The following is a 24,080-nucleotide window of genomic DNA, read 5'->3' as shown; positions in this document are numbered from 1 at the left end:
TCCCCCCTTGGTCCACACATATTTCCAGTTATTTTTGCGGGCTTCCTCGCGTGCTTTATAAAATAGTTGCCTGTTCATTCGGCTAAGATGCTCATTAACATAAAAACGTCGTGGAGCGGAGTCAGATATAATGCCCGAGGTATCAGCCCCTCTGCGCACGCGGGCCGCGTGCAACAAGTTGTCTCGCACCGCGCGCCGAGCGAGACGCACGACTACGGGCCGCGGCCGCTGGCGCAACTGCCCGTCCGCATCGCCGACGCCGGAGCCTACTGAGACGCGCCGCGGGCCCACGCGCTCCGCACAGACCACATCACGATCATCCACGTCGACTCCTAATTTTTTTCCTACCAGGCTAATTAGGTTTATAAGGTTCTCACCGGCAATTTCTTGCAAACCCGATATTTCCACATTATTTGATAGTAAGTCTTGATCCCTTTCATTTAGTTGTTCTTGAAGATGTGAAATAACAGATTGCACATTATCCTGGTCACCTAATTCACGCGACGTAGATTGCGCCTCCAATTGTGAGAGCCTAGCCTCCATTTTCTCCACCCGACAGTTAAACTCGATTATACTAGCATTCAGTTGTGCCATCTCCCCTCTGAAGCAGGAGATTTCACTTCGCAAAAGTCTGAGCTCGGCCACTATGCTACTTGCAACATCATCGTGCATACTAGGGTTCCCAACGGCCTGGGCTACGGCAGCCGCAGCCTGCGATGGATTAGGGGAGCATGGCAATTGATGGTTCGGAGTGTCTGGAATTCTTGAGGTCGCCACTTTTCCCTTGCCTTTAATACAGGGACAACAAATCCATTTCCTGGGAATGGGGCCGCTAGGGCTTAATTTTGCGCATTCCCGATGGAACAAAGAAGAACACTTCGTACATTTTGCTACGACATCTGACGTTGGGGCTACAAAACGCCCGCACTGGACACAGTTCTTGCTCATATTAATAGCCAACTCCTTTAGTAGTACAGAGCTGAACTAATAGATGGCGCTATAACCAATTATTGATTATAATATTGACTTAATGCGTGAATAAATAACCCACACACTCCAAATTTGGCCTATTCCATTTTTAGAAACTATAATATGATAGCCAGCCACTAAACGCAACACTTTTTATTGGCACTGATGAGTTGAGGGTATGCAACTAATCACTTCTCACGTTACGTGAAATTTCGTCAAATTTTTCCAAAAAAACGCCACAAAAACCTCACTTAAGATCACTTCACGTCAAGACAGACTCAGACTATACTTTAAGAAAATTTCCTGAGCCTAAATCAGTGTAAAGCAATTTTATTTTAGTAAAAACCTCGCAATGCAAATCAGAAACTAGCTACGTCCGTGACGTCACCTTGACGTGTATCGGTTTCGTGATGCGCGGCCCAGATTTAGACCGACAGACAGACACATATGAAAAAAACTAAAGTTTCAGATTCAGTATAGGTTATTGAGTGCCCTCCGGCCTCCACTAAAAAAATTTTTTTTTTTTTTATATCTTCAATGTACAGAATTTGGCCTGTTTTTTAAAGTTTAGATTTATACATATAGAAGTATGTACACATTTTATTTTTAGCCACATAAAATTCTTCAGTATTTAAAAATATTGTTATATCAAGAATGCTTTGTTTGTCTTCATAAATGTAACTTGCATTGAGGCAGAAACGTAACTTTGATTAGTGGGATATCAAAAAAAACGGCTGGTAACATAAAAGTAAAACAACCATTTCATATCTTGGATTATGATGCTAAAGTCGATATAATAAGATCCACGCTACGCGCAAGGCTGATAATTTGGATAACTAAAAATTTATGCTGTATGATGCTGGTACGGATCTCTTTTGTAAACCTAATGTTTTGGGGAATGTAGTGCTATTTTTCCATTCAGTTAGAAAACAAGAAATAATCTTATTTCTTGTTTTCTAGATGTAGAAAATAAAATCAGTCAAGTAATACATTTAAAATTTTATTTCATACTTCAACTATGATTTTTATTTTAATCTACAGGCTTTAAAGTAATAAATCGAGATAAAATAAAGGCCACCATTATTGTACATGACACAAATATAACCACAAACACATAAAATGTGTCTTCTGAGAAAACATCTGTGAATGCTGGTAAATGTTTGTAAATCTCATCTACTACATAAAGGCTTCCTTTGGTGGATTTCATATTTGATTACTTCTTTTTGCCTTTCTTTTCTGATTTTGTTATTGTAGTTGATATTTGGTCTGCGGGTGCCAATGTTGTGATATGCTTGTTCAATAACTGTAGAAGTTCTAAACAAGTTAGATTACCACTTTTTAATGTAACTTTTTTAATATTAGCTGTTTCTGAAACAAACAAAATACGAGTTATTTTTATTATAATCTGTGCTCTGCAGTTACGATTAAAAATACATGAATGGCTTTTGTCAACATAATGGCAATGAACTAAAAATCTATACTGAGCATATTATATGAACACTCCTGTATGGAAATGCAATGTTGAGCAAGTCCTTCGAAAAGTTCAGAGTCTTGTGTAAATCCTGCCAGGATTTGCACCAGCATAATTCCAGCAATCACAAAAAGCAAAATAAATAAAACTTTAAAAACATAAAATGATAGTTTAATGTTCTGTGCTATTGCTTGTATGGTACAGTAATATTTATTAAAATTTTACTTACCAGCAATTGAGGGTACAATGGTAATGTCTACTGTTGGTTCACTGCGGTCACATACAATCTCAGTTTTAAGGACACAGTTAGGATTTGTTAAAATAATTTTTGGTGAGCTCATAAAATGTAAGAAATTCCTGAAACAAAAAATTCAATAAAAATAACATGAAGTTTTCAGCTATTTCAAATTGCAATAGAGCTCGAAAGTTGTCAGGAATAGTTAAATACTTTAGCATCGATTTTTCTCGATAGCTTCGGAGATTGACAAAAATAGAACACAAATTATGCGATTAGAGCACTAACAGAATTCAAACAAAATCTCAATTTATTTTTACCTTGTGTGTACTACATTATCACCAAAAGGATCAAATTTAACAGTTATTCGTTTAGCAGCTTTAAGATTCACAGCTCGTAATTGTTTTCCAATTGCGGATACCACTCCACCAGACCTTCTTATAGTACCACTGTACGGGATAGACATTATTTTCTTCCTGGAAAATGGAAAAATCCGTGGAAATAAATTGAGACCACAGACAAGAGTAATTTTGTACATGTAGTTTAGTCTTTGGTTACAGTGTCTGCGTTTGGTATACAAAGAGAATACAAATATTTTTGTCGGGTTGAGATCATAGTATTTGTCAAAAAGATCAAAGTAGTGCGTTGTCTGCATCCCTTTTGAAATAAATGCTTAAATTTTGTCAGTTATATAGGCAACCAAATTAGCCAAACAAGCTAGAACCAAGAGACGTTCAGCCAGTCAAAAAAAAAAAAAAAACTTCTGAAAAATGTCAAAATAGCTGGCTAAACGTCAATTTGCAAACTAGTCCGTAAAGTGCAGTTCACAGCCACATTAATTTAATCACATTGTTACAATTTTAAACACGAGGATTTTATACATTCTTATTTTCAAGCTTTTGTTTATTTAATCTTTTGTCAACATGTACCCCGTTGGCCAACGTAAGCATTTAGTCTTGATATCATTACAACCACGAGTCAGCAAGACAGCATCATCCTTTGTTTGAGTGGCCTAAATAATGTCCCCACAGGCAATGTAGTGACTATCACGGCCGTATTAATGAATCTTAACTTAATGTGTTGAACAATGATGAAAAAGTTCGTTTGTTGTCACAGCTCCAGCGGGGGAGACGAGTGCTGGTGCCGTGAGTGTTTCTGGGGCTATAAGCGCAGCGGCGGGCACCACTGGGGCTGCCCCGGGCGTACCGACTACTGCACCGGCGTCAGGGGGCTCTCCACCCGGCGTTACGAGTGGAACGCTCGTGTCCCCCGCGGCAGCACCCCCGCCAGACCTGCCTGTGCTCACATGCCCTCGCCGTCCCAACCTTGGACATGAGGGCCGACCAATTATGCTCCGTGCAAACCATTTCCAAATATCAATGCCAAGAGGATTTGTACATCATTATGATGTCAATATACAGCCTGATAAGTGCCCTCGCAAGGTCAGTAGCAAATTCTTAACTACAAAAACAATTTTTTAATCTTCTTAAGTTATTTTTATACAATTAAAATAAAATGCTTCGGACAGATAATTAGAAAATTAAATATAATAAGTAGTCATGTTTAAAATATTGCTTATAAATGCTGATTTGCATACTATCATTCATATATAAACATGCATTTTGGTATGTGACTTCTCTTGATTTAGGACCCTGTTATTTTGAACACTTATATTAATACAATGAATCACTTATTAATAATTAATGATAAAATAAAACAGAAAATTACATTATAAAATAGAAAAAATATAGTTTTTTTGTGTCCCCTGAATATTTTGGAAAATGCATATTAACAATGTTGTAAAAGTTATTAGAATGTGAGACTTATTTTGAATATGTGTGGTTGTTTTATTGAATTAATCATTTTTGTATTTCATTTTAGGTGAATAGAGAAATTGTGGAAACTATGGTAAATAGCTACAATAAAATATTTGGTGCTCTAAAACCTGTGTTCGATGGTAGAAACAATTTGTATACAAGAGACCCCCTGCCTATTGGCAATGACAGAGTTGAGCTTGAAGTGATTTTGCCTGGTGAAGGAAAGGATAGAGTGTTCCGCGTCACAATTAAATGGGTTGCTCAGGTAAGAATATTTTTTCAAAATATCTGTATATTAACTGGTTTTTGTCATTATTATTAGCATGCTCAACCACAATCAAGAGATTCTTGGTTGCATTCTCAGATCAGTCAGGCTAGAAATAGTTAGGATTTGGGAAACTTTCTCATTTCCAGTCTGTAGTTAGGAATTGGCAGTGAAAAATCCTTTGACTCAGAAAGCATGTTAAGCTGTTTTTGCCAATTATTATAATTATATGTGCACTATGCTTTAAAAATACCTAAATTATTTTATGTAATTATTTTTAACCTTATTAGCCAAATAAAAGTCTAGAGATAGAATTTCAATATTATAAATTGTATTCAGGCTTTGTTTTTTTAAATGGATTTATGATTGGCTATCAATATGAATTTCAATGTTATAAAGTTATCCATAAAATATCCTATAGATATTATAATAATAAACAGTTAAAAGGAAGCTATAAAGTTCTCGCATTTGATGAGGTTAAGTCTTTTTAACATCATGCTATAACCCTTATGCAAAAGAGAAAAAAAAACAGAAGGAATGTCAAGCTAAAAAAGTGCAAGTGCGAAGCGATGCAATGGCTTGGGGTTTAATGTTTAGGATAGCAGATTTTTGATGTTTGTTCGATGATTTTGATGATTCAAAAAACATTGAGTAACCATTGAGTAATTAAGGATAATCCTTAATGAATTAATCTCCCATTTGCTGGTATCCCTCTTCTTCCCTAGAAGAAACTGTTACAGAATTAGACCCTGTACACTTCCCCAATTTAGGTTGAAGCAGGGTGTAACATAATCAATCATTAATTATAAATAGTCCTGAGGGATAATGAGCACTCAATATTATATGAGTGAAGGTCAATATAATATAATACACTATCACCACTTCACTTGCTACTCATATCTACTAATACAATTAATTTACTTTGGTATGTGACCGATGTTGATAATAACATTTACAGATGTTTTGATTACAGACAGAGTATTATTAAACTAATATGCAAGTTTCCTCAAAATGTTTTCCTGTAAATTTTGTGTGATAAAATACAAACTATAAAATACAAACTTTTTGCCCTGAATTTTTTTTTAATGACATTCAATAATTTGAGCTTACACCATAAAACAAAACTAGATAACAAAAATATTGTAGTACATAATATTTTAACGGTAACCACATGTTACTAATAAATAAGTATGTTTTTCCTCATCAGGTGTCACTATTTGCACTAGAGGAAGCATTAGAAGGTCGCACAAGACAGATTCCGTATGATGCTATTCTGGCTCTTGATGTAGTCATGAGACATTTGCCCTCAATGATGTATACTCCGGTTGGAAGATCATTCTTTTCATCTCCTGAAGGATACTACCATCCTCTTGGTGGGGGCAGAGAAGTGTGGTTTGGATTCCACCAATCTGTGAGGCCAAGTCAATGGAAAATGATGCTTAATATTGATGGTAGGATTTATATACATATAAAGGACATTATAGACATCAATATTTTAATAAATAATTATTATTAATTAATAATTTTTGTTTACTCTAAACAATTGTTTCAACTGCAAGAAATGATGATGAAAACAAATCAAAGAAGTTAAACTTATTTGAAGGATTTGAATGACTTAGGGACTCAGGTCCTGGCCAGATTTGCATCAGGCTGTATACTGAGTTCAATCAGTTAACATATGCATATGTGAAGATGGTTGATGGTCGTAAAACCAATTGCTGCCTGCCATGTCGAACATAAATGTCAACATTCCATGTTTCACCTTTATTCTAGCTTTGCTAAAAATATTTATAATCAAACACAACTTAAGAATTTTAACTTCTAAAAATTTCAAAAACAACATTGGTTTAAATATTGTACTTTTGTTTGGTAATTATAATATAATTGTCGATTACTCTTACAGTGTCTGCGACTGCATTTTACAAAGCACAACCTGTTATAGAATTTATGTGTGAAGTGTTAGATATAAGGGACATTAATGAACAAAGAAAACCACTGACAGACTCACAAAGAGTGAAATTTACCAAAGAAATCAAGGGGCTCAAGATTGAAATCACACATTGTGGTACAATGAAACGAAAGTACAGGGTGTGTAATGTAACCCGTAGACCAGCACAGATGCAATCGTGAGTATTTACTATAAATTGGTTATTTCAATCACCGGTTAGTTTAAGAATATGGAATATTTTTATTTTTATTTGCTTAAGTATTCAACTTGTAAAAGTATTATTGTTGATTCCTCATTGGAGGAAAAAGTCTCTTAATATTGAAGTATTAGTAATTTCCTGTTTTTAGCAGTAGCAATAAAGAATCATATAATTCAAGATAGGCAGTATGCATTCGTTTTTAAAAAGTAGTTTAATTCGTAAAATAAAGTCCCGCCGTTCGGCGAATATTCATCGCTGAACACGATCTAATAGATCCGTTTTCGCATGTTAAATTCTTTACCGCCAAATTAAATTGGGCCTAATTTCACTGCTTTTTTCGCAAAATACTGTACACCGAAATTTTATTTTAAAAAGTTCTGCAAAAAGCTCTAGCTAAAGAATTGTAGGCAACTCTGATGTTCAAGTATTTCGATACTCTGGAAGTTCTCAATTCCGAGCGAGTAAATCTTAATGGCATAGAAACTGAACACATTCATACGAGTCGAGAAACAATCTGCGAGTAGGTACAACCTCGTGACCCCCGTAGTAGTCGCCTCCGTATGAAAGTTTTGTTTTTAAAAATTAATTATTAAATTTCAGTTTTCCCCTCCAATTGGAAAATGGACAAACAGTGGAATGTACTGTAGCTAAATATTTTTTGGATAAGTATAAAATGAAACTGAGATACCCTCACCTGCCGTGCCTTCAAGTGGGGCAGGAGCACAAACACACATATCTGCCTCTGGAAGTATGTAACATTGTACCTGGACAAAGATGCATTAAGAAACTGACAGATATGCAGACATCGACTATGATCAAAGCTACCGCGAGATCAGCCCCAGACAGGTAACCATTTTGTTTAGAATCGTTTGGGGTGTTGAATCGATGTACTTGTATCATTAATCGAGCTAATTGTTAAATTCATTAAAAACCACTAATAATAGGAGAAATGTGCAATTGACTTGCGAAATGCGACCATTGCGCAGGTAGTAAAAATGCTGATGGATATCGATGTATTTTTACTACCTGCGCAACATCATGTAAATCAATTCCCTTATTAGATTTTTCCTTTACATGATGTTTCCCTTCACCATTGAGGAAATTATGTTTAATTGCTTAAAACGCATATAACTCCGAAAAGTTAGAAGTGCGTGCAGTGGATCGAACTCGGTCCACCAGTGAGGGAAGCCGATGCTCTTACCACTAGGCTATCACCGCTCATCTATCTCAACATATTACGCCCGTCTCAGTGGCGCTTTCTAAGAGCAAATGATTGCGAGCGATACCCAAAGAGGCGTTAACGACGGCTACATAATAATTAGAATAGCCAAAGCGGACGCCAAAAACATCTCATAATTTCACGGGAGGGGGTTCCATTCCTCCCTTACTTAACCTCCCACCAGTGGGTTTCAGCAGAGAGGGGCAGTCCGCGATATCCATCATTTTCCTAGCCATTAACTGGCAACCCAAAGACCATGCTGTAACACCGCATAAGAAATGCTTTACCCCAACATGAAACTAGAGAGAAGAATAGTTTTGGAAATTCATAGTTAGCAGTTTGTCTAACTCATCAGTGTGTTTCGGTCCGGTTCAGGGAGCGTGAGATCAACAACTTGGTGCGGCGCGCAAATTTCAACACAGACCTGTACGTAAAAGAGTTCGGGCTCACCATCTCCAACAACATGATGGAGGTGCGAGGTCGAGTACTGCCACCACCCAAGCTTCAGTACGGCGGCCGCGTCTCATCGCTAGGCGGACAAGTAAGTCCACACGCAATACTCCTACACTATCCTATACCTCCATAAATACGCAGTGATTTTTTCAATCGTCGAATTGTTCCTTCTATCTTAACACTATTGTATTTGCTTGTGAATTTTCTCTGTGATGTTCTTTAAAAGTGTATTCATTTATGTTTTTCTGCATGAAAGGCCGCAATTGATTAGGTTTGTACCGAAGCCGCAACGCGCCGCTGACACTAGATATAGGATTAACTTATTCTAAGTTCTTTTGTTTATATTTTTTACAAGACATTGGGCAGATTTACTGGTCAGATGACAGATTGACTGTGTGTGAAAAAAGTAATTGTATTTAACTATTCATTTAGGACACATCATTTAAGAAGATTATTTAACTATTCATTTAGGACACATCATTTAAGAAGATCGCTGGCGCAAACAAACACTATCGAAGTATAAAGCTGGATACGATTTTGTGTGGTGGGGCTTCGGCTAGTTACCGGTCGGTGGTTCAGTACGATGCCGCGTAGAAACAGTGATCACAGTTGACAGCGACCACGTGAGATTACAGACTTGTAATGGAATAAAAACACCATTTTATATACTTTTTCATTTTACTAGTTACAGTTTACCAAATACAACCGTCTGTCTTCACAAAAAACGCGTAATTTGCTATACATGATTTTATTGAAACTTTAACAGTTTTATTTCTCTCAAAAGGAAAAAAAACCCCTGATTTTGAAACATTCTTCTGTTATGCTCCTATTATTCTTAGCGTGTTATATAGCCTTACACCAGTAGTACCTGAGATCATCGCTTTCTAGTAAACCAACTCGGTAGCTTTATATATTCGCATCAGATATTAAAATAATCGATCTTAAGTTATTCTTTCTAAAAGAAAAACAAAAAAAGTACTTAATGCTATAAGCATAGAAATATGTAGCAGGTATCATATAAATTAAACACTAAAACAACACAAAAAGTATGTATTATACTAATAACAAGTCTATGTCATTATAATAAGGTTTATATTTAATGATGTGAAGGCAAAGGTAACACTTTTCATTATGCGTTTACGCGTGACAATTTGTACGTGAATAAAACCTACCAGAACTATATTTTCCAATAAGATTATTTGAAATAGTTTTTCACATCACATTTTTTTTGTGAACATATGGATCCTACTTTATGGATCAAATGGAAAACTGCCTTATCATTTATGGACTGTTAAAATTAGATTGACTTTTTTGGTATTTTCTTTTGATACAGCAGGCTTTGCCGAACCAAGGCGTGTGGGATATGCGAGGGAAGCAATTCTTCATGGGCGTCGAAATCAGAGTCTGGGCGATAGCGTGCTTCGCGCCTCAACGGACCGTCAGAGAGGATGCATTGAAGTAAACAATATCACCAATTATGTTTAATTGCCTATTAAAGCAAGTATACATTTCTTAAATATAGTTCAACAGGTACATACCACGATAATATTTTGGATTTGTCGATATTTCAACCCAGCTGCATGGATCGTGGTCACGACGGGGAGTCCCGTTTATTTTATCACGTACCCGTATTATCGTGGTATGTACCCGTTGAACTATATTTAAGAATTGTTGATTAACCACGAAAATCTTAGAGCCTGTCCAGATGAGGCGTTTTACGCGCGAGTGAACTCGCGCGTTTCAATTTATATTGCGTCCAGATATCACGTGTTACGCGCGTTCCTACGCTGGGAGGCATTCAGTTATAAACATGGACTCGGACACAGCGGTTGTGTTGTGGCTTGCATACTGTCGATGGAAACGTCGTAAACGAAGAGAAAGTCGACGATTTAACGTGCATCCAATTCTACGTGACAGAATGACGCATAGTATGTTCATAACATTATATATTATGCGCCCTTATTGCGGTAAATCTCTAACAATCAAGAAAAAAATATTCAACTACCGCTTATCCAGAGCCCGGCGTTACATTGAATGTTGCTTTGGTATCTTGGTAAATAAATGGAGAGTTTTTCATAGACCGTTGAATGTAGACTTAGAGTTTGCAGAAAACATAATTAAAGCTTGTTGTGTTCTTCATAATTACGTCAGGTTAAGGGATGGTTATAGGTATGACCACACTCTGTACGAAACATCTTTGAATAGTTTGAACACTGAGGTAGTAAGGCCTAATGCAAGATCGCGAAATACAAGAGACAAATTCGCGGATTATTTTGTTAACGAAGGCAAACTCCCTTGGCAAGATAAAATGCTATAGTAAAATTAATGTTATCTAAGAAATAATATTATTAAATAAACTATCGTTTACTTACCTAAAGCTTTTTTCTTTTCTTGGGAATCGCCAGGTTCACAAAAAATTTCGACTATTTCTTCCCAGTTCCTACGTTTTATTACTCTATTGGAATAGTCTGAAGATTCCATATCCCATATGGCTACTCTTTTTTCAATTTCGTCTATAAAAAGTTCAGTATCGAAGTTATCACGCTCCATTTTTAGTACGTCCACTCGCTACAGATTCGCGCGTAGTACTGGACGCAGTAACGGCGTTCGAGTACCTCGACTCGCGCGTTCTACGCGCGTAGAACGCGCGAGTCGAGAGTCTCGCTCGTTACCGGCGTTTTACGCGCGAGTGAGGAAACGCGCGTCATCATCTGGACGGAATATATGTAGCTGTAGTATCTCGGGAACGCGCGAGTGTCTACGCGCGCGTCGACTCGCGCGTAAAACGCCTCATCTGGACAGGCTCTTAGTCTAAAATCTTATATAAGCAAGTATAGTAATCAAATAAGACATTCTGCAAGCAATGTGTTGCAAAATACAAATTTTCCTTTAAAATTCTAACCTTTTTGAGTCCTGCTTTCTGAGTCCAAGGCCGTGGGTTCGATTCCCACAACTGGAAAATGTTTGTGTGATGAGCATGAGTGTTTTTCAGTGTCTGGGTGTTTATATGTATATTCTAAGTATTTATGTATATTATTCATAAAAATATTCATCAGTCATCTTAGTACCCATAACACAAGCTATGCTTACTTTGGGGCTAGGTGGCGATGTGTGTATTGTCGTAGTATATTTATTTATTTCTTTATTTATTTATTTTCAATTCCAATCCTATGATTTGGCGGCGATTATGAATAGTTCATCGCAGTTGAGAATTATGCTTTAATTTATACTAATATTTATATTTGTTAAATAGATTTCGTTTTTTGATGAGAGATTTAAAATTAAATTATAGCATAATTTAATTTTAACACTACGCTTGAAATGCAGCTATTCAGTTACTTTCTTTGCATATTCCCTTCTATGAAATATTTAATTATTATGACGAGCCTTTTAATTTAGAATCAGCACACGTGATTCATATTATTTTCGGTGTGATCGCTTTTATTACAAATACTCGACAGTTTTACCACCTAGAATTGATTTATTTGTAACTATTCATAAGCTATTAACAATTGTAATCTAATGCTACCTATGAGAGTTTTTCGTTTTGAAAATGCGCCTACAAAATTACCAATTAACATTTGTTCGATTTTTTAAATGTTTTTTAAAATAGATTTTTCCTAATTATTTTGCAAACAAAGCACTAAAAACAAAGCCGTCGTTGGAGCCTTTTTCGAGTTTTTGCTGGTTTGTTTTTCTTAATAAAGGTTTCTTTTCGGGTTCTCAGTAACGTTATGTACTTCTCTTGCCAGGAACTTTACGCAACAGCTGCAGAAGATATCGAATGACGCGGGAATGCCGATCATAGGGCAGCCTTGCTTCTGCAAGTACGCCACAGGGCCGGATCAGGTGGAGCCCATGTTCAAATACCTCAAGTCAACGTTCGTGCAGTTGCAACTAGTCGTCGTTGTACTGCCCGGCAAGACGCCTGTTTACGGTAAGAAGGCTTTTAAATATGTTTATTTTGGCTTTACTTTTAAACCTCGACCTCGCTGGCGCAGTGGTTTTAGGAATGGCCTGGGTTTGACTGCCGGGCGGGAGAAATATAGGAATATACATTTCATTAATTATCTCTGGTCTGATCTGGGAGGTAATGGGCGTGGCTAATTCTCACCGGACCGATGCCGCGTAGGCACCGATTAGAAGTTTGATATAACTGACAAAACAGGTTAGTTCGCTACCATCTTAGACTGCATCAGTAGAAATTATATCCACCGATTATACACCGATTACACATATACTATTTGGATATTATTTCCACTTGTGCGCCAATGTTCTGAGAGTTGATAAAGCTGTGGGAGAAGATACATTTTTATTCTTTCCCCGGGGAGATAATTGACTCCTACACGTTTAAGCCGTGCTGGTGAGATTGCAGTCAAGGACTAATTTGTAGGAAAAAAAAAAATTGGACTCAAAATCTAGCAACCAAGAAAAATATTTTTCTTTTAAATTGAGTTTTTTCTATAAGTGTGCTTTAATTTAAAAGAATTGAAGGTTTACTATGATAAATTCATCATTATTTTTCATTTAGGTCCCTTGAAGAGATCTGTTACAGAAGAATTGAAAGTAGTGAGAAAAAACAGTATTCAACCTTCATTTAGGCGGCTGATTGGCGCAGTGGGTTTGATTCCCACAACTGGAAAATGTTTTGTTTGATGAATATGAATGATTTAAGTGTCTGAGTGTTATATATATTGTTATTTTATATTTATAATATTCATAAATTATTCAACAGTTATCTTAGTACCCAGTTAGTTAGCTTAGCTTCGCTTACTTTGGGCCTTGATGGCGATATGTTTGGTGTACAATGTTGTACATATTTATTTATTTAACATTCAGGTAGTTTTTGATACTTAGGGCCTTAAAAAAACAAATGACATTGGAATAGTTATGCATTGTTTTTTCTTGCGCTGACTCTTGAAAGGTACTCTTGTCAGCTGAAGTATGTCAAAACTCAAGCATATTATTTTCTCATGCGACATTCATTTGACATCGTTTGGAACATTTTCCTTTAATTACATACAATTGATTGTTGTCCACGTGGTTCCTTGCAAATTATTTGTCACTTGTGTGTTACAGCCGAAGTTAAACGAGTGGGCGACACCGTACTCGGTATGGCGACGCAGTGCGTGCAAGCGAAGAACGTCAACAAAACATCACCGCAAACGCTCAGCAATTTGTGCCTCAAAATCAATGTCAAGCTAGGAGGTATCAATTCAATTCTGGTGCCATCTCTGCGTCCCAAGGTCAGTTACTTAAATATACAAAATCACACGCTGAAGAAAATAATACATAGTTATATAAAGCGTTTCATTGTGGAAGTGCATGATATACAATCCATCCATACTAATATTATAAATGTTATCTTCCATAGATACGAATACCTGCGAATTCAAATCTTTTATTTTTTTTGGTTTAAACGAGCTATATCTATAAGGAGAGCACTGTCGCCTATAACACAGGTTTATACCTAGCTTAGGGACAGTTGATTTCTGTATATCCTAGTAAATTATAAGAATACTATAAGTTATACCTATTGTGCAGATGAAATGTAACTTGTACCTAGGTTTTATTGATAAACAATTATTATTATTAAAAAGCGAAAATGTGTTTACTACATCACTAGCTTTGCCCACGTTCTACGTCCGCGTTTACTATGTTTTTTTTCTTATAAATAATTATTATATGTTTTCCTGGTATAAAAAGAAGCCTGTGTTATTATCCGTCCTTTCAACTAACACTATGCCAAATCAGGTCGATTTCTTTGATTAGTTAAGGCGTAAAATAAGGACAAGCAAACAAACAAGCACACTTTCGCATTTATAATGTTATTGGTTGATGACGGGCCGTTTGATGACGGCATATCAGAGTACAGTTGTCACCACCCCCCACCCCCTTCCCGCGGGTGTTGTACGAGGCGACAAAAAGAATATAGCGGAGAACGGGCAGCAGCGTCCTCTATGCCACTACTACCATTTTCTGCGATCACCAAACTGTCTGCCCTGCGTGGTGATTATGGACAAAAATCCTACCGTCGGCAGAAGTGTTGGTCCAGCACAGGTATTAAATTTACTTGTCTACCAGCCACGTGAACAGGGAAACGTCACCGAGACGAGAAGTTCACCGTCGTCGTTCGATCGAGCACGAATATTATTTGGATATTATTTCCATACGTTCATGCTTGGAGAGCGGATAAAACTGTAGAAGATAAACGTTTTGTCCTTCCCTGTCCTGCTAGCTGTGCACCTGTGTTAACTGGGTTAACTTCGTCACTGTTTTTGCGTTTATTAAAGGATACGGTCGGAAACGAAAGGCGTATTGCCTTGTGAACTGAATGTACTGATGCTATACCTCCTCTCAGGTGTTCAACGAGCCGGTAATATTCTTGGGGGTTGATGTAACGCATCCGCCGGCGGGCGACAATAAGAAGCCTTCTATAGCCGCTGTGGTAGGCTCCATGGACGCACATCCGTCACGATACGCCGCCACAGTGCGTGTCCAGCAACACAGGTACCGTATATACACGTTGGAGTACACGGTCCTACGTTAACACGGAATTACGGCCTTGACATTAATAAATGGTTCGCTTCGGACTAAGGCCTCGTTTCAAAAGCAAAAAGCTTTTGATGCGATTTTTTTTATTTTATTTATTTAGTTATTTTGTAATTTTTATAATTACAGGTCATTTGTTTTTTTTTGGCAATTTCGGCCAAAATTTTTATTTTTAAACTAATAAAAAATTTTACTTTGGGCTTCCATGTCTGTGAATTGGAAGTAATTAATTTTTATTTTAGAATTTTTCCAACGACGTACGGACAAATGTGCATTTCCACCTATGTTAACTCGATGGCATCGCTTCGCTCGGTCAAAATAATTGAGGTGTCGGTTGTTATGATGTAGGATGAATGCGAGTGACATTGGTGGTTGCAGACAGGAGATCGTCCATGAGATGAGCAGTATGGTGCAGGAGCTGCTGATCATGTTCTACAAGAGCACGGGCGGGTTCAAGCCGCACCGCATTATCATGTACCGCGACGGTATCTCCGAGGGACAGTTCATACATGTGCTACAGCACGAACTGACCGCTGTGCGGGAGGCCTGCATTAAGGTAACAATACTTTCAGCCTTTATCTATCTTTATATATATATTTCTTGTGTGCGTGTGTATGTCACTGAACTCCTAAACGGCCGGACCGATTTGAATGAATTTTTCGGTATGCGTTTGGGTGGCACCCTGGATGGTTTAGATTCACAAATCAGCCCGACAGATGGCGCTGGGGTCCGCTAGTATATATATATATATATATAATTGCAAACTGTGGAACAATCTCCCATCTGATGTGTTTCCTCAAAAATTCAATCTAGGGTTATTCAAGGGGCGGATAAACAAATTCCTTAAAAGCCGGCAACGCATCGGTGGCTCCTCTGGTGCTGCAGATGTTTATGGGCGGCGGTGATCATTTACCATCAGGTGACCCACTTGATCGTTTGGCCGCTATTAATATAAAAATATATATATATATAAAAGAGAAAGTGTGTAGGTATGTTCCGTATAGGCTCCGAAACGGCTGGACCGATTTCAATGAAACTTTCAGGGAATCTCCAGATTGACCTGGCGAGTAATCCTGTAAAGTTTGGTGACGATCGGAGCACTCCTATTTTTGAACTGTCAAATACAGCTTTTATTTACTATTATGATATTCTATTGTTGGGTGTACATGGGTGTAGATAATGATCTTCACCCGCTCGAAAAGAGAATGAATACGGAGAGAAATAAATGATTTAATATATTATGAGACTTAAATTAAAAATTTAGATATGTAAGTTTATTGTTTAAATAAAATAAAGCAAAATCTAGCCCGGCGAAGCGGGCTGGGTACGCTAGTATTTTATATAGTTATTTACAGCCTTTATTTTCATAAAGGGGTTTAAGTTGAGGCATGAAACACGAAGTAGTTGTTACGACGATGTAGAATATATTTACAAACAAACGTGTCACGCTAAATCACATAATATTTTTAGGAGTCGTCCAAAGAATTAATTAATTAAATCTAACACTGTTGATAATAATATAAGTATAAGTATGATTATTATATTCCACATTTACAGACTCCCTTCAATGGGTTTTTGGAATAAAGACGAAATTGAATTGGGTCTTTAAAATCCAATCATTCCTTCTTACCACCACTATAAAAAACATTGATGACTTTAAGAAATAGTTAGATATATGAAGTCGAGAAAATAATTCTTTACATATATAGTTTTAGTATTATTTATTTTACCATATAGTTAATTTTATTTATTTTATATTTGTACGGTTTTTGATATTATATTCTTAGACTTTTGCGCACCGCTATAAGGATATGTGTGATATTCATATGTGAGCTAATTCCTCATAATGGTTAAAATATTACTTGCTTCAACGGTGAAGGAAAACATCGTGAGGAAACCTGAGAATTCTCCATAATGTTCTCAAGGGCGTGTGAAGTCTACCAATCTGCACTTGGCCAGCCGGGTGGACTACGGCCTAAGCTCTTTTCATTTTGTAAGACGATACGTGCCATGTAGGGGTAATTCTATGTATAAGCTGGAGGTATTAACAACATGTACCGTCTGCAGCTGGAAGCAGAGTACAAGCCGGGTATCACGTTCATAGTGGTGCAGAAGCGTCACCACACGCGACTGTTCTGTGCCGACAAGAAAGAGCAGTCTGGCAAATCTGGCAATATTCCTGCTGGCACCACCGTCGATCTTGGAATCACGCACCCCACAGAGTTCGACTTCTATCTGTGCAGCCACCAGGGTATTCAGGTGAGCGCAGAGCATTATTTTATCCAAATTTCAAAATTTCAGTAACGAAATTAGATTATGCGGAAATATAACCAGGTTATCTTCCTTATGATGGCTACAGACGTAACTTCAAGTATGACAAGCCTGAATGAAAAATCATTTTGTGATGGCACAGCACCCTTACTGTACAAGTGAGCAAATAAGCACATCTTCTTGCTCAATTATTCTCCAACTGATGGACGCACGGTCACGGGAGAGAACGAAAATCCTCCATGCATTTTTGTGCCATCACTTGTATGCCAAGGGAGATAGGGTAAAGATTATGCTTAAACTAAACATCTCGCTAAAAAATGATTCACACTTTTCCATTTTCGAAACATTAAACTAGTTAAATAATATTTCAATTAAGTGATAATATTCTATGAAAGAAACCGGACAGTGACAGTGCAACGAATTTAAACTGTCATGTGTTTATGTATAGCCATTACGGTGCATATGATATACAATCAAATTAAAAAACTCCGGCATTAGTCAAGTCTTCCATTTGATACTTATATTAAGAGCATAGTAAAAAAAAAAAAACTTGGTCCAATTTTCATTCTAACAAACTATTAATATAAATTGATTTATAGCTAAGGACATTCCGGACTTATTAACCTTTCAAAAAAAAAAAAATCAAGATCGGTTCTTCCGTTCGGGAGCTACCATGCTACAGTCAGCAGTGTCGTGTATAGAAGGTATGCACAGTAACGACGAGTTATAAAAAACTAAAGGATAGGCATTGTAAGAGTTATAAATAGTCTACTCTTAAGTATTTATAACTTGTACTGGAGATTTTCTTCATTTTATATCATAGACATACCCTGTGCATACCCTTTATGCACGCCACTGACAGTCAGGTACACAGACACAGACATAAATGAGTCGAACTAATAACGCCCCGTCATTTTTGCATCGGGGTTTCTAAATAGAAGGCGGATAAAGTAGTAGAACATTACTATGAGCCAGTTGAGTTAAAGTGACGTTTTTTATTGATTATTAAAGGGAACCTCCCGTCCGTCCCACTACCACGTGCTGTGGGACGACAACCACTTTGGCTCCGATGAGCTGCAGTGCCTAACGTACCAGCTATGTCACACGTACGTGCGCTGTACGCGCTCGGTATCCATCCCCGCCCCCGCGTACTACGCCCACCTGGTTGCGTTCCGCGCGCGGTACCACCTCGTCGAGAAGGAGCACGACTCCGGCGAAGGCAGTCACCAGTCCGGTTGCAGCGAGGACCGCACGCCCGGCGCTATGGCGCGCGCCATTACGGTCCACGCGGTCACCAAAAAGGTTATGTACTTCGCCTAAGACTAGAATAACGTTTGGCCGGTCTCGTCAAATTCTAATTAATGTTCACTCTATGTATGTTGTATAAAAATAAATACCGATAAGCAATCAGAGCTCGATGTGTGGGCGATAAGTGGAGTGTGTTTTGTGAAATGTAAACTTGCTTTTTCTAGTTTAATAGATGGTCGTAATTATTATTGCTTGACTGAAACCAAAAGTGAGCTAGTTCTGAAGGGATACAATGAAAAAAGTTATAATTGTTATCATAATTTTACGTAGATTGTTCTTGTTTTTTAACGATAAATAAATGAATTTCCGCTTTTATGTATCGTGAAAATCTGTAAATAATAAAAATTGAATTATTTGGCGTGATCGACCAATCTGTGTAAAACGTTGCTTCGAGACAATATATACCTGGTTATATACTGTGTAAAACACATTCGGAACCATATGAGTCTACTGTTATCGGATAATTGTATTCATTTGGATCTCATCCTTATTAGCATTGTTTGCGTTGTAGTGTACAGTGTCATACTCCGTATGAAGGTTCGTGCAAGACATAGGGTAGCTTTTCTCGAATGGTTGCTACAAACGGAGAGGGGCGGTATATCTATTTGTCATTAGCGGTTACGTGGCGATTATCTCCATAAAACTAATGATTCAAAAAAGTCCGTTAAAAAAATTACGCTAAGATGTTTATGTAGACTGTCGATCGCTATCGAATTCGTAAATATACCCCATGATAGAGTTACGAGTGAACATGACAGTAAGTTGTATAGACGTTTGAAAATACAGTTCATATTTATTATTGTACCGTAAGTTGTCCAAGATTGTGCACATCAATGTATTTAAAAAACATTTTTATGTATATAGAAGAGAAGATCACACGAGAAAATGATTAAATTTTATAGACAATTTTTAAAGTAGGGTGGTTGTGATCGCTTAGTTGTTTTAAAGTTTTAAATCCCTCAAAGTGGGGTAGGGGGTATCTGGAGACAGCCTGTGTTGAAGTCCTATCGCTCAGTGAGGCAGAAGGTTTCATTTGAGTCGCGTCGAATTAAATTCAGTGGTCGACTGCCATGGCCCAACAGTTTAGGCAGACCAGCTTTATCTCTTGTGAGGCAATTTGAGTGCGTATACTGTTTCCAAAGTATACGTGAAGTTGCTTTCGCGTATGGGAATCATTATGGAGTCAGAAGTTCTAAACTATTGGTTTCGATTTTTTATTTAAAGACTTTAAAGTACTAGCTATAGTTTGGTGCACTTCGAGTTTTAATGTAACGACGTTTTTTGCTGCCGTATCGAAACCGTCTTTTTGATTGCGAGCTTATTCATCTCATAACGAGGGTACTGATCCTCCCTGTGTTAGTAAACTGCTTCACCTTAACGGGGCACAGGTTGTCTACAGTCACCCTTCTGTGAATAAGTTATATTTATGTCCCCCAATGGGACTTTGAACTAAGATGTCCAACTGCTTTTATGTTATTACGATATAATGGCCTTCGCACACCATATCGACTCAGCACCAATATCGGAATGTACAGCATTGCAATTTGAGTTTTATGCTATTCGACTTAAAGCAAACTTTTCAATATTTTTGTGTCAGTAATAAGACAAGTTGCCAACGCGTCGCAAACCTTATACAACATTTAATGTCACATGACGTTAAAGCTCGTCGTATGCTTTAGTTTAATCTGGTTGCTGTTGAGTCGATAATGGTGTGCGGGGGCAGTTAATAATATGGTAAAAGTGAAAAGTAATGACAGCGATGACCTCGAATCAATCTCGTTTATTCTATATATTATATATAATGGCCATATACATAACCGATGTTAAGAAACGATATAGTAAAAGCCTTTCTAACTAAATAAGATAATACGAGATATTCCTTTTGTTTGACAGTCAAAATTTTTTGATTGTGTTTGCGAATATGAAGGCACTTTTAAATTAAATTCAGTGTTATTTTATTCGGTATAATTGAAATAATGTAATTAAGAAATGTGTTAAAATACCGATTACGTGTCATCTATATCCGAGTATAGCTATTGTAGTGTTATTTAAATAGGTCTGTATAAAATGTGAAGCCTGTGAACTGTAATATAACTTTAATAGTTAGATTTACAGATATCGAAAGTCCCCAAATGCACTTTTTTTTTAAAGTGTTAATGCTGTGCGTAGTTTAACGACTTGCTTAGTTTTGTACTAATCTCCTTAACGATTAAAATTAGATGTATCTGACTCACTCCCCAAGGAAAGCTAATTTTCCTTAGACACTGAAAGAATATATTTTATATCCTGAGATGGATTTTACCAACGTTTGTTTTTAATAGATGTTAAATTATGTAAGTTATGTACATGGTGTTTGCGTTAGAATGATTTGGTCTAATGACTTGTTAATAAGATAATAATTTTAGAGCTTGCTATGATCGGAACACAGTATTTGGAATTTCGCTGCGAAACGTGCCTTTGTGTCGGCTTGTTTATGTACTGTGTCAAATTTATATAACTATTAGGCGAGGTACTGGTTATTTACTAAACATCAGAATTACTCATGAGGCTATGCAGGTAAACACGGTGTTGGTGATGGTCATTAGTTTGACAGGCTAGACGGCATCAAACTAGCAGCTGGACATAAGCCATTTATGATGACATCATCCAACAACATCCGTGCAAAAATATCTATCAGGAACTAATGTCTTGGTTGAGACGATAATTGGTTAGAAGTGCTTAAAAGTGTTGTGTCCTTAAAACGTATCTCCAGTGTGTTAATCAAATAAACTCTATAAATGCAAGTAACTTAAGTAAAGGCAATAAAACTTGTGTATTTTTACTAAATACTTTTCTTGTAATGTATACAATTTTTATCTATTTCAATATGACAGTTGAGCCCATTGGGGCAGTCTGAAAACTTTCCAGTTGCAAAAATGGCTATTTCGTTACTCTTTAAAAGTTAGAAGTGTACATAATATCTAATGAAAACTTGTTATGTTTCACATATTTTGACAGTTTTTTTTCTAATCTATTTGATACTTTAATCTTAAAAGTAAAGAAATATTGTCGACTTTATAGCTAGATAGCTTCCATAGGGGTGACATAGTCACGTTGTGACAAAACACCTTTAAATAAATAAGATTAATAAAAAAAAAAAAGACAGCTGACTGTAATGTGTGACTGAAATGGATTATACAGTATACTGTTTATTTATTTATTTATTTTTTACACGCAAAACAGATAATGATATTAACAGGAACATGAGCACAGCCAATAAAATAAATCTAGCCACTCCCTACCTAGCTACTACCCCATCCATTTGTGTTGAAATGAGTATTTATTATTTATTATTTATTTACACACTTCTTCAATTTTACATCAACATGCCATACTTATAAATCAGCTCTGCCTACCTTAAGATTTCTTTTAACCTATATTAGAGTTGGATTTCTTTTTGGTCAAAAGAAATAGGATTTATTTTCTTGTTGGTATCCACAACACTGTTAATAGAGAAAATACAGTGATTAAAAATGTCGATAAAATTTGCTACTTTGTAAGCATCGGTATCTCGCGTGAAAAGGTCATCTATAGTAATAAGGTAGTACTTAATTAATCTGGCATGAAGTAATTTGAATAAAATAGAAAGGTAGTAATATTCTTCCTATCAAATATTTCTATATAGTTTTTTCTTAAAGGTAAGCAACGATGCACAAATGAGTATAGGTAGTATAGTAATATGGTACGATAACTTATAAATTCGTATTTTACATTATACAAGTCATATAGGTAGACTGATATCCTACCAATATAGAAACAATATCATTGAAGGTAGTTATATGTTTCCTTATTATAACGTATACCCCAAAACAACGAGCCAATAATATTAGGTAAACTAAATGGCCCTTTGCTGCAGTAAACAAACAAGTTGTTTAATTAGATGTAAAAGCTGAATATAGGAATTAATCCTTCTACGCGCAGCGAAACTTGTGGCTTACAATTTGTACTTACTATAAAAAATGCTAAGTCTCGGACATACACGGACCCTAAGCCTTATACAGATAATGCGCTTGTTTATCCGTTTGTATCCATAATATACCATGGAAGGAAAAGCACGTTTCTCGCCGCGAAAGTGTGTTGAGAATGTAAATATCTGCAGACATTGAAAACAATTATTAACCAGAGTGGTTGCCGGAGCATCACCTAGGAGAAAAGAGCAGAAATTCTGTCTATAGGTAAAACCTTAGGACCCTTTTTTGAAAACCTTTATTAAAAGTACGCCTCCTGTGAGGCTGCGACCTAGACCTAGGGTCGACTTAGAACGAACGTGTTCAACTCTTGCGTGAGCGAATAATTATTTTAGAATATGTGTACAAGACTTACAATAACTTGTATTGTTCGCCACAATTTTTTCTGCGACATCTATAAACTTTATTGCATTAATAAATCGACATAAGTTAAAGTTACGCTTATAAAATTATTTGCTCCTGATCCGTCATTCTTCAGTACTCGAAAATTGAGTTTTAATTAATTCTTCTTAAAGCATATTATTGTTAAGGCTGTGTTCACTGTAAACTTTACCGACAGTAATAAATACAACTTTATTTTAGATTATTGCTAATGATAAATACATTTAAAAGACACAAAGACACTCAAATCTCATTACTACCGTACTGGTAATATACTGGGAAACTTAGTATCTTACACCGAGTACATTGAATAAAATTAATTATTTAAGTCGCCGCTCCCATGCTACTCGGGTTTTTAATTTAAGATCAAATCTTGATTAACACATGTCTTATGAAAAGAATTGCAACATATAGGTTATGTTTTAAAACATGGCAACCACTTTATGTAAAGTTTCATTTACAACAAAAACTTGATTCCAATAGGTTAAAATAAATATCGAACTCATTCATCTAATAAAACTAAATATTACATAAATCCCGTATTTTACATACGTTTTTATATTATATATAAAATATAATTCACTATTTTTGCATTCATAACCAAGATTTTGAGATGTTAGGGTAAGTAATACATATGACAATTATTTTATTCTTTACGGCGTAATCGTGTAATTATTATTATTGATTATAATGTATTAAGGATAAAGTATAGTGTAATGGAGTTACGCTTCGATGTGTTTTTAATTTGGTTGCCTATACAATTGTATAAACGTTGCTTAGTGCATACTGTCTTTGATCATCGCTGTTATTTTATTATGAATTAATGTGTGTCACATTTTGGTTATAATGAGCTACACCTGTGTTTTATTATTGTAATAAATAATACAAGGTGAGTATTTGACTATACTTTATTTTTCTAAGGAGTTTGTCCTCATTATACACCAGCAACGAAAGGTTCTTCACGTACGATTTATGATGTGTGGTG

The 24,080-nt window shown here is 36.4% G+C and overlaps 3 protein-coding genes across 6 annotated transcripts; 1 reads left to right on the top strand and 2 right to left on the bottom strand.

Moving 5' to 3' along the window:
* Window positions 1-1,974: 1,974 nt before the first annotated feature.
* LOC120631233 lies at window positions 1,975-2,195 on the bottom strand. The gene has a single exon (XM_039900717.1). It carries the CDS (start codon window positions 2,174-2,176, stop codon window positions 2,000-2,002), a length of 177 nt encoding a protein of 58 aa, XP_039756651.1. The 5' UTR covers window positions 2,177-2,195; the 3' UTR covers window positions 1,975-1,999.
* On the bottom strand, window positions 2,048-3,209 carry LOC120631222 (39S ribosomal protein L53, mitochondrial). Its single transcript, XM_039900707.1, has 3 exons — window positions 2,996-3,209; window positions 2,670-2,797; window positions 2,048-2,337 (listed from the first exon to the last, which is right to left on the bottom strand). Exons 1-3 carry the CDS (start codon window positions 3,139-3,141, stop codon window positions 2,183-2,185), a joined length of 429 nt encoding a protein of 142 aa, XP_039756641.1. The 5' UTR covers window positions 3,142-3,209; the 3' UTR covers window positions 2,048-2,182.
* Window positions 3,210-3,482: 273 nt separating this feature from the next.
* On the top strand, window positions 3,483-21,651 carry LOC120631086 (protein argonaute-2). 4 transcript variants are annotated; one of them, XM_039900525.1, is made up of 14 exons: window positions 3,483-3,617; window positions 3,792-4,117; window positions 4,557-4,757; window positions 5,965-6,208; window positions 6,661-6,883; window positions 7,505-7,750; window positions 8,499-8,664; window positions 9,913-10,034; window positions 12,329-12,513; window positions 13,656-13,822; window positions 14,938-15,086; window positions 15,477-15,684; window positions 17,196-17,387; window positions 18,411-21,651. In XM_039900525.1, exons 1-14 carry the CDS (start codon window positions 3,599-3,601, stop codon window positions 18,717-18,719), a joined length of 2,757 nt encoding a protein of 918 aa, XP_039756459.1. In that variant the 5' UTR covers window positions 3,483-3,598; the 3' UTR covers window positions 18,720-21,651. The 4 variants fall into 4 exon arrangements, with proteins under 4 accessions (XP_039756459.1, XP_039756468.1, XP_039756451.1 ...); XM_039900534.1 differs by having other exon boundaries at window positions 9,910-10,034; window positions 15,507-15,684; XM_039900517.1 differs by having other exon boundaries at window positions 9,910-10,034.
* The last annotated feature ends 2,429 nt before the right edge of the window (window positions 21,652-24,080 follow it).

Source organism: Pararge aegeria, chromosome 2 (assembly GCF_905163445.1).
Source record: "Pararge aegeria chromosome 2, ilParAegt1.1, whole genome shotgun sequence".
In the NCBI taxonomy this organism is placed as follows: domain Eukaryota; kingdom Metazoa; phylum Arthropoda; class Insecta; order Lepidoptera; family Nymphalidae; genus Pararge; species Pararge aegeria.
The sequence above is the reverse complement of the archived record's forward strand: the minus strand, read 5'-3'. Positions and strand labels throughout refer to the sequence as shown.

Coding starts and splice junctions, on each gene's coding strand:
- LOC120631233 (XM_039900717.1), bottom strand. CDS start 2,176: ATGAAATCCACCAAAGGAAGCCTTTATGTAGTAGATGAGATTTACAAA.
- LOC120631222 (XM_039900707.1), bottom strand. CDS start 3,141: ATGTCTATCCCGTACAGTGGTACTATAAGAAGGTCTGGTGGAGTGGTA. Junction 2,798..2,995: donor GATAATGTAGTACACACAAG/GTAAAAATAAAT, acceptor TTTTTGTTTCAG/GAATTTCTTACATTTTATGA. Junction 2,338..2,669: donor CATTGTACCCTCAATTGCTG/GTAAGTAAAATT, acceptor TGTTTGTTTCAG/AAACAGCTAATATTAAAAAA.
- LOC120631086 (XM_039900517.1), top strand. Junction 6,209..6,660: donor AATGATGCTTAATATTGATG/GTAGGATTTATA, acceptor TTACTCTTACAG/TGTCTGCGACTGCATTTTAC. Junction 17,388..18,410: donor GCAGCCACCAGGGTATTCAG/GTGAGCGCAGAG, acceptor TGATTATTAAAG/GGAACCTCCCGTCCGTCCCA.